Genomic DNA, 10785 nt, shown 5'->3' with positions numbered 1-10785 from the left:
AATAATCACTCAGACGCTTATATTACTTATAAACTGTATGGCTGTGGCAGGCCTCTTGCTAACGGTTCTTATATCTTAAATTAATCCATTTTTATAAATCTATACTTTGCCACGTGGCTTGTGGCTTACTGGCATCTTTACATGCTGCTTGTCCTGGTAGTGGCTGGCAGTGTCTCCCCCTCCTTCTTCCTGTTCCCTCAATTCTCTTCTCTCCTTGTCCCGCTTATACTTCCTGTCTGGGCACTGGCCAGTGTTTTATTTATATAGAGCGATATCCACAGCATTCCTCTGATTTTTCTCTCAGGCTTTAACCCAAATTTCTGGTTCTGTGTTTTTTATTTATTAAGACCATTTAGAAATTCATCTACACATATTACTATAAAGACAAAGACAGACTTCCACATTTTATTTAGAATGAAACGAACGTAGTAAAAACAAATCATTAATACACATAGAAAAGATCGTGGTTCTTTTTTAAATTTTTTTTATCTCAAATTCAGCCATTTATTTATTTACTGCTGTCTATAGACATCAATAAATGAAGTGAGTTTTTAAGGCACAGAAATATGCCCGAGCTGTCCCACCGTCCTCCTACAGCCAGCGACATCTGCAGATGAAGTTGATCTTCGAGCACGTCCCCTAAAAAGAAGCAAGTGGCTGGCAGATCCAAGAAGACCGTTTGCAATCTCACTTTGCACTTGAAGGGGCAAGCTTGCTTTTGATCCAGCTCTGGTATTTCTTAGTCAAGAGGGTGTAGATTCCGGGCTTGTTGGCAATGCCGCATTTAAGGCCCCCTGAGACTATGGCATGGAAGACACCTTTGCAGACCAAGGGGCCCCCTGAATCTCCCTGGAAAAGGAAAACGGGCAGATATTTAGTGAGAAGCTGATGAGGTTTCCTAAATGCACTGCTGTTTTCTAGTGTTACTAACAGAGTCTTTGATTTCTCCGTGACCCAGAGTACCCAGCATAGCCCCTTGTTCAGAATAGGCCTCTGCGTCTGTCTGTCTGTCTGTCTGTCTGTCTGTCTGTCCCTGCTTCTCCCTGTGTTTGCATCTCTGCCTATAACCATGGATTTGTCTCTCTGCCCATTTTATGCCTCTGTCCCTCTGCCCCCTGTCTGTGTCAACATCTCCCTTTGGGAATCAGTGGCTTCTGAGCTTTGCTAGTTAAAGAACAGGTAGACCTAGAGTTTGAAATTATCCACTGAGATAAACTAAGCCTCGGAATTGTGAGTGTCAGTCTGACACCAGTGGGCTTGGGATCAGATTGTTGTGGGGAGCAGCAGAAGAGAAAACCGGAACATGGTAAATGGTGTGATGGATGGAGCTGTATTGCACTTCCCGTCATCTTTTCCTTTTTTTTTTTTTTATTTATTTGTCACCAGCACACATTTGAAGATGGCACTGGGTGTGTAACCACCTGCCCCTGGGTGATTACACAGGACCCACTCTAACGGAACTGGATTCTGTCACAAGTGGAGCAGTCATAGAGAAGACTGTGTGGCCTTTTGGTCAAAGAGCTGGCTTTCACCAGTGCCTGTCTCGGCTGCCGGTCACATGGCAAAGCGCAGGGCCTCATCAGGGCTAGTTAGAGATGCTCACCTGGTTAGGAGGGTAGAGGTCTCGGGAAGTTCTGGAGGCCTAATGAACCGACCCAGTGAGGCTTACTCTAGTAGGGTGTGAGTATTAAACTCTTCTTTTTTAAAAATTAGTAATCTGGGACCAGCAAGATATAGCTCAGTGGGTAAGGGTGTTTGTCACCAAGTCTGATGGTCTGAGTTCCACCCTTAGGACCCACATGCTGGAAGGAGGAACTTCCCGTAAGTTGTCCTCTGGCCTCCATGTGTGTGCTGTGGCATGCATTTATATGCCCAGACACAAAATAAGTAGATAAATAACCACAGTGTAAGAATAACTTAAAATCAGTACGCCATCTATGCTACTTATTAGTCATCTAAAATGTGTACCAAATGTTTTCTCACCATCTCCGTACACAAAGGATTCTGAAAGAGAACAATGGTTCCTTTTTGTTAGCCAGTCTATGGTCTGAGTGTTTGTGTCCCCTACATCATGTGGAGCAGTCCAGTCTCCCAAGGGTTACCAGTTGAGGTAGGGATTTGTGAGATCATGCAGCGGGGTTTTTCCTGAATGGGGTTAAAGCCCTGATCAAAACAAGCCCTAGAGACTCCCCACCTCTGCCAGGAAGTTAAAGAGACAAGCTATGAAGCAGAATGCTCCCCTCATGAGACACCGATTTTTACTACCATCCTTATCTGGACGTTCCAACTCCCAGAACAGTGAAAAACAAATTTTTGTAGGCTTTAAGCCATGCAACTGATGGCGTTTTGTCTTAGAAGTCCATGTTGTTTAAGAAACATATGCTGTACTTCTGAGTTTCTGGCACATGTATCTTTCAGTCCCCTCTAACGATCACTTTAAAAGATGGTCCTTTTTTTTTGGGGGGGGGGTCAGTTATCTTCTACTTGTGACCTCAGGGCTGATAGACTTTCTAATGATGGGAATGTCCTTCAGTGGACACCCGTAAAGATACAGTCTGTTGTCTGATGAGCAAGCATTTAATGAAAGCAGCTTAAATGCTGGAGAAGTTCACATTAGTAGATACGCGAGAGTAGAGGACGCTACAGGAGTGGACAGTGAATTTTCAGAATCGTGCCCTCCTGCTCTCCATGCCTCCCCGCAGGGTCAGAAAATGCGGAAGTGACTGCAGTTCCGTGGTCACCAGTCAGAGATACCACTCTGAATGAGGATGCCTACCTGGCACGAGTCCTTCTGGCCTTTGGCATCTCCTGCACATATCATGTCCCTGGTTATAACAGGGTCGCGGTTGTAATAGCTCTGGCTGTTGCAGCGCTTTCTGCTTATGATGCTAACAGTGACTTCTTGCAGGGTGTCAGAGGATTTTAACTGATCTGGGTTGGTGGCTCCCCAGCCAGTCACCTGGCATTTGGTTCCATCTCTAAGATAGTTTTTGGATCGCAGTTGAAGCAGTTTGACATGCTTGTTGAGTTCTGCAGCAGTGTGAAGCTGAAAGATTTAAAAAAAAAAAAAAAAAAAGAGTAAATTATTCCTCCCCAGTGGTTTCCTGCAATTAGACCCCATTTGACCGTGCATTGGATGTGTGGTCCCTCTGCCTCAGGAAGGCGTCTCTTCCTCTCGAATGTACGTTGATGATGGTCTGCAGCTGCATTTTTTGGCTATTGTTTTATCTGAATGTGCTTTCCATTCTCCATGGAGCTCACTGATGTTTAGGGACGGGACCATATAAAGAGTAGGAGTTCCACCCAGTCTTGAGCAAACTGGCCTTTGACCTGTATTGGATGGTTTTCTGTGGAACGCCATGTATAGGTCGTGACTTTGTGGGCTGGGCTGCTTCCTGCTGGGGAGGGCCCTTGAGTACGGGCTAGACTACATTTGGACTGGACAAAGTATGGTCTAGACTAAGTTGTAGCTTCTTTCTGATTCCCTGAGGTCACTTGGTTGGCTCTGTGACATAAATGACTGTGGTAGTTTTCAGTTGCTAATGGGAAAAGCATTGGGGGAAAAGCATTTCCTGTGGATCCTTGGGGCTGCTGACATGTTGCTCTTCTGCATTGTGAGCAGTACTCTTGATTTCTCTCATATAAACATAGCTCTAATGCATTTGTGGCTTTTGTTTTTCTTTCAGGGGAGTACGTGAGCTAACGTGGGCCATCATAGACTATCACAGTTACCTCAAACACGGGGAGGGTGCTACCAGAATGCTTTCACGTAGTTAATTAACTGAGTGATCCTGTATGCAAATACTGAGGAGACCGAGGGAGGCAAATCCACTCACCTTTATTAGCATGATATCGTGTGATGAGTAACCTGACGGAGATCTTGAGAATGGGATGAATTTTTTAATCTCGAATGTTTGTTTCGTGGGCTCATTCTTTGAAAGAGAATGTGCTCCTAAAACCACGGTGGGACTGTGGCCTCTGGGAAACCTACAAGAGCAAAGAAACCGAAGGTAACACCATGATGTCCAAACCCACCAGTCAGAGTGGGAGATGATGGATGTCACATGCATGAAAGACCAAGGAGAGACTCCAAGGAGACCTGCGTAGGGCCAGGTAGAGCGATGGAGGCCCCAGTGAATCTCATCATTAGTCACTGGCCTCTTTGTCAGTGTGCTTCCTTTCTAGACCTGTTACATTTTTTTTTTTTTTTGGTTTTTTGAGACAGGGTTTCACTGTGTAGCTCTGGCTGTTTTGGATCTCGCTTTGTAGATCAGGCTGCCCTCGAACTCACAGAGATCCACCTAGCCCTGCCTCCCGAGTGCTGGGATTAAAGGCGTGCGCCACCACTGCCTGGGCCGAGCTGTTGCATCTTTTCAACAATGATAGGGGTTTAAATGAATAAGGTGAGGACTCAGCTACCCACTGGCTTATCTGTCTGGGGAGATTCATTTTAGGAGGCATGGGCCTATTTCACATCAACCAAATATACATGAGTACATTCATAGTCAGTGATGGAAACAGAAATGATTTTGTTTGGGGGAGTTTCGGCTGCATGTTGGAACCATTTGTAGAATATAGATATTTCCTGTTGTAGTGTATTTATGAAAGCCATTTCAAATAATTTCTTAGAACAAGGATATGCTAAAAATGACCTAGAGATGAATGTAGCTCAGTTGTAGAGAGCTGCCCACACACACCAAAAAAACCCAACCAAACCAACAACAAAAACAAGGAAAAAAGAACAAAGAAGAGGAAGAAATATCTGTCAGCGCAGTTCCCATCATGGGAGGCAGAGGCAGGATTATTACAAACTGGGTCCATAGAAAGGTCTTAAAAACCAAAAAAAAGAATTGTTTTTATTCCTGATAAAACTCCAACTTTTCTACTGGAAAATGAGATCAAGGCAGGATATAACAGAAACACATACACGTATACACATGGATTTGTGTTCTTAAGAATTGAAAAGGGCACAGGAGTGTAAAGCGAATAAAATGAGTGGCTGCGTCAGGTTCAGAGGATGTGCCCGTGACTGCCGCGGGGAGAGTCTGCTTGGGGCCGACCTGTGACTGCCTGCCTGGAATCACTGCTCAGTTTCTACCCAAAGAGCTTATTTTAGGAATTCCAGCCCTATGTGCTGAAAAGTTTGCCTATTTCGAAATCAGAATGCAGATGGAATTTCTCAGGGGATTGGATTAGATTTCTTAGGACTGATTCAAATTCAAATCCAACATGCCCACTAAACCCAAAGCTCTGGAGGGCGAGGAGGATACAAAGTCCCCAGGATCACAGCAAAGTGGGTGTGTCTGTAAACAGGTCTCCCAAGGACAACTGTGAGGGACAAACACCTCCCGGGAAGGTAGACTCCGATGAAGGGTGAAGGCTGAGATTTCTAGTGCTCATTCACTTTTCACCCAGTTCCTCCACTAGCTACGGACTTTGAAATGTTTTCGTTATTTTTCTCTCCACTGCCGCAGGCTAATAAACCCATGCAGATCAATGTGCTCTCTGGATTTTCAATTGCAATCTGTTCCATCATGGTCCAGTGTTCTGCTCAGGGAGTAAGTGAAATTGCCTGAGTTCTAGGATTCTACCTCTTTAAAATCTTTTTCTTATAACACACACACACACACACACACACACACACACACACACACACATTGTGTGTCTATGTCCTGTGGTGTGTGCATGGAGGTCAGAGAACAACTTTCAGGAGTCGGCTCTATCCTTCCACCGTGTGGGTCCCAGGGATAGAGTTCAGGGGCCCGGGCTTGCTAAGTGCCTTTACTTATTAAGCAGTCTCACTGGACTCCGCCTCTTTATCTGAGTCTAGATCTGAATCCACACAGAAGAGAAGCAGTAATACCAGGGCCATTCATTTGCACACCACAGGGCTTTTCTAAGAGTGGCTTGAAGCATCTGGAGGTACTTGTATGCAGTTTCCTGAGTCCCGCCCAGATTGCCCTGTAACGGAATTACATGTGGACTAGAATCACGGTATTGCCTGTAATGCATTTCTTTTCTTTCACAGCCTGCTGAAGATGGCAGTCAATACTGCCTTGGTGGAGGCCAACAGAGCCCTCCTCAGTTTTAAAGTCACTGGGCTGCATGTTCCTCCTCAGTCCTCTGACTGGTTCAAAGTGACCCATCTCAACATAGAGGATTCAGGACCCAAACTCAGGGTTCATGACCCAAGTCTAGTGCTCTTCCCTGGACTCTCTGGCCTTGTATCAAGATCCCCTCGCATCTTGCTCCTTTGGCCAGCCCATCCTGATGCTAAGCAGAGTCCCTGCTTAGAACCGCTCCTGAGGTCTGGCATCAAAGGCAGGGTTCCTATTTCGTGGACTCTCTCTTGGCTCAGACAGAGAGAAGTTGCTGGCTGTTAGGAAGCAAAACATTCCCAGTCCCATCCCATCCACACAAGTGGGCCATCGTGTTTATTGCTTGGTTATTAATTACCATGGCAGGCTGCAATGACAATATAGCAATACTCCGTAACGTGTGCTAAGGTCGTGTGTTCTGTGCTATGCTTATCATTTGTGTCCTTCCCTGAAGCAGCAGCTTAGTGAGGTGGTGTAAAGATGACTCTCATTTTACAGCCTAGGAAGTTGAGGCTCCGGTAAATTAAACCTAAGAATGCATTAGGTGGAGGCTGTGGGGTGTACATCCAGGCAGGATTAGAACTTGTGGTTTGGGCTGGGGATGTCACTCAGTGGTACGAGAGTACTTACCTAGCAGGCGCAAGGCCTCGGGTTCAATTCCCCAGCACCCCCAAAACAAAACAAAAACCATTTCCATTGGTTTGCCTCTGGAGCTTGATGGAGTACAGTGTGTGAAAGAGGCCCTGGAGGGTTCCATTTAATAACTTGCTTAGGCAGGTGAGAGGGAGGGGCTTGGGGGGGAGGAGAGTGGATAACGAACGGGCAAGAGTTTTGCTTCTGATAATTGAAAACATTGAAAAGTACACAATGCAAGAGTATTTTTTTAAAAAATCTATTTCCTCGACTTTTCTTTCTTTCTTGGTAGACAGGCTCTTGCTAGGTATTTCAGGCTAGTCTCAAACTAGCGGTCCTCCTGCCCCGGCCTTCAGAGTGCCACCATACCTGGCATCCATTTCCTTTTATAGCTGATGGGATAACCGCCAAGGCACTAAGGAGGAACGGAGTAGATGCGTGGCGAGGGAGAGAGAGAGAGAGAGAGAGAGAGAGAGAGAGAGAGAGAGAGAGCCTTCCTCCCAAATCTGGCTCACTTTGTCACTGCTGAAAGGGAGGGCTGGTTTAGTACACTGTTCCCTCAGGATCCTTGTGAGCACATTTGTGGGAAGCCACCATTGAACTGTTCCACAATATTTTGAATTTCATAAGGCTTAATATTTTTCCAGGCACTGATCTGCCTACATTTTTACACCCAAATGTCCCCTGGAGGAAATTTGATCCACATATTTCAGAGTCGTTTATATGCCAGCCATTTAAAATGATATTTAGCAAGAATTTTTTTTTTAAACTCTAAGACCTTTTTTTCTTTTCGTTGTTTTTTTTTCAAGACAGGGTTTCCATGTAGTTTTGGTGCCTGTCCTGGATCTCGCTTTGTAGACCAGGCTGGCCTCGAACTCACAGAGATCCACCTGGCTCTGCCTCCTGAGTGCTGGGATTAAAGGCGTGCGCCACCACTGCCTGGCTCTAAGACCTTTTTTAATACTCCAAGACCTCTCTCCAGTTCTCTCTCCTCCCCTTCTTTCCCTCCCTCCATCTCCCCTTTTCCCTCCTATTATTATTATTATTATTATTATTATTATTATTATTATTTTAAACAATCTGCTTCCTCCAATTTGGGGTATACTTTTCTTGAGTTAAATTCATTAGACGAATTTTAAAACTTTGAACATTATCTACCTTCCTGCTGGGTGGGATTTCACACGCCATGCACCATGTTTCACGTTTAGCCTCCAACGCAAATCCTCTACTTGGCTTCCCTTTCCCACCAACATTTATTGAACTTTTATACATTCAGCTCCTTGTCTGTCGGGCCTGAGTGAGCCCCATAAGCATATTTGGAGAGGAGCAAACTTCACCTTGAATGAAATTTTCTCGTGATGTGGGAAGCAGGACAGAAGTGAGGGGGCGCATGGCTGAGCAAGGATATGAAATAGGATTCCAGCAACTTGCTCTTTACAAATGGAAGTGATCGGTGTCTTTCCCCCATTTTCAAGCTCTGAATCTTCCGGCATGGTTCCATTAAAATCCGGCAACCAGACCACATCCCCAAAGCAGGGAGAATCAAGTCAGTTCAGTTGTTCTGTTTGATGCTGTTGATGTCTAAAGAGCAAGCTTTGGAAGCTATGGTGTTTTTGTTGTTGTTGTTGTTTGTTTGTTTGTTTTTGTTTTTTTGAGACAGTGTCCATCTATTCCTGGCTGGTCTGGAGCTCAGTATGTAGATCAGCCTGGCCTTGAACTCACACAGATATGCTTGCCTGCCTCTGCCTCCTGAGTACTGGGATTAAAAGTGTGTGCCACCATGCCCAGCTACCTTTTTTTAAAATTAGATCTATTCATTTTATTTTATGTGTGTCTACTTTGCCTGCATGTGTGTCTGTGCACCACATGCACGCTTGGTGCCTGCAGAGATCAGAAGAGGGCACTGGATCCCTGGAACTAGAGTTAACTGATGGTTGTGAACCACCACGTGGGTGCTGGGAATCAAACTCGGTCCTCTGCAAGACCAACAAGTGCTCTTAAGCACGGAGCCATTTTTCCAGCCCCTAAGACATGTTCTTCAGTGAAGAGCTGTACTGTTGGCAGGAAAAGAGAAGGTGATTGGGGATCCAGCAAGAAGCTTAAAGAAGCAATAACGCAAACAGAGGAAACAAAATCAGAAAACTCAAGCAGACACCATCAGCTCTCTACTGGCTGTCTTCCCCGCATCCCAAGACAGATTTTATACTCCATCTTAAGCTGAAAGTGACCTGGGGGGTTGTCATCCACGGTCAGAAAAGCTTCCCTTTAAATATTCCCACCCCCAATAACCTGCTGTGCGTCACTTTTTATAAACCCTCTATAATTGTTTTCTGCCCAGGGAAGGTGCTGTCTCTTTTTGTTGTGATTCCCAAAGTATGGGCCTCAGATGTCTGGGGTAAAGCATAAAGCTGAAGAACTAAAGGATCTGCCACTCCATTGTCAATACACACACTAACAGTGTCGTCTGCAATATATCTGCACTTACTAAATATGTCAAAGATTCTGAAACACCTAAATAAAAACCCCAAATCTAAAAAACCCAATGAAACAGGCAGGATACAGTAACCTACCCTTGTGCTCAGGCTTCCTTTCAGCAATTTCAGTTGCTTGTGGGCCACTGAGCATTACATGGAACATTCCAGAGATCAACGTGTTGAACATTACGTGGATCATTCCGGAGACAAACAATACATACAGTCTAAAAAACTTACTAGAGTAGATTGTTTTTTATTTGTTCTCTTTTATCGCTGTTGCTAATCTGGCTGCACTTAGTTCATTGATTAAACTTCATCCTGTGTGTGTTGCTCTTCCCAGTCACAGAGAAGCACATGCATGGAAAAGCATGAGGGACTCACCAGTTGTAGCAGTGGGCTGCTGTCAGCACCCACTGTGGATGGATCAGGACTCCTCCACAAATATGACTGCCGCGGTACTGGATGGAAGCCATGAACGGCCTGGAGTGGGGCTGTACTTCTCTCCCTCCGATAATTTCAGTATGGAAACCTGTAATACAGTGAGCCGAAAGACTTCACGTGATCCAGCAATGGCATCTAATTCTTCTGATAGCAAGCACCATTATCACTAGACTCTTTTCCAAGACCAATAAAACAGCAGCGCTACCCAATAGTTAGTTACTATACTTTTCCTGGCCGGCAGTTGTATAAGCTAAAACAGGTCACAGGAAAAAACTGTTTACAGTGTAACAATGCAATCACTAGAAATTCACTCACACATGGCAGGAGATACTTACACTCTGAGGACATATAAACTCCAGCTGTCAGGAAAAACAGAGCAAATGAAGGAAGCCTCATAATTATGGTGCTTCAGCATTGAGCACAGATGAACTACTTTGCTCTGTGGCTGATGAAGAGGATTCTGAAGATGGGTGGGTTTTTTTCTTCTTTCTTCCTTTCTTTGATTTTGGTTATTGTTCTTACAAGTTTCTCACCTCAGGTGCTCCAGAGGTTAGAGTTTTCACACCCAAGTTTTCAAAGTATCTATCAGCTTGGGGAGTTTCAGGTCTGTGCTGCCAGAGTGCAGTGAAGAACTCATTTCTGGATGAGTGCTCGTGGTACAAATGGTGAAAGAATAAAAAACACCCATGCTGTAGGACCCCAGTGAGTCGTGGACAGTTCAAAGATAGGCCTTGCTATAAAGCAGTGGTTCTCAACCTGTGGGTCACAGCCCCCTTGAGGTGGCATATTAGATATTTACATTAGGATTCATAACAGTAGCAAAATGACACTTAGGAAGTATCAGTGAAATAATTTTATGGTTGGGGGGTCACCCCAACGTGAGGAACTGTATTAAAGGGTCACAGTGTTAGGAAGGTTGAAAACCACTGCTCTAAAGCAATACTTACGTTTTTCCTGGCATGAAATGGTGCCTCCCAAGCTTCATGCATCTCAATTTTCGTTTGTGTGTAGATTTATGATGGAGAGATATGGAACTTCGCACGGATCCTAGTGGCTTTATTGGTGTGGCTTAGCTGCCGCCTGGCTACCATCCAGAGAAACCCATATGTTTCCCAGCAAGCACATTCCTTGTCTTGCCA

General features: G+C 44.9%; 1 protein-coding gene across 1 annotated transcript; it reads right to left on the bottom strand.

Annotated features, from left to right (window-relative positions):
- Positions 1 to 418: 418 nt before the first annotated feature.
- Positions 419 to 10308, bottom strand: Gzmk (granzyme K). Its single transcript, XM_076551882.1, has 5 exons — positions 9982 to 10308; positions 9587 to 9734; positions 3837 to 3987; positions 2777 to 3046; positions 419 to 849 (listed from the first exon to the last, which is right to left on the bottom strand). The coding sequence occupies exons 1-5, from the start codon at positions 10040 to 10042 to the stop codon at positions 688 to 690; spliced, it is 792 nt and encodes a 263-aa protein (XP_076407997.1). The 5' UTR covers positions 10043 to 10308; the 3' UTR covers positions 419 to 687.
- Positions 10309 to 10785: the final 477 nt, after the last annotated feature.

Source organism: Peromyscus maniculatus, chromosome 15 (genome assembly GCF_049852395.1).
Source record: "Peromyscus maniculatus bairdii isolate BWxNUB_F1_BW_parent chromosome 15, HU_Pman_BW_mat_3.1, whole genome shotgun sequence".
Taxonomy (NCBI): Eukaryota; Metazoa; Chordata; class Mammalia; order Rodentia; family Cricetidae; genus Peromyscus; species Peromyscus maniculatus.
Note: the sequence above shows the minus strand (reverse complement) of the source record. Positions and strands in the feature narration are given on the sequence as shown.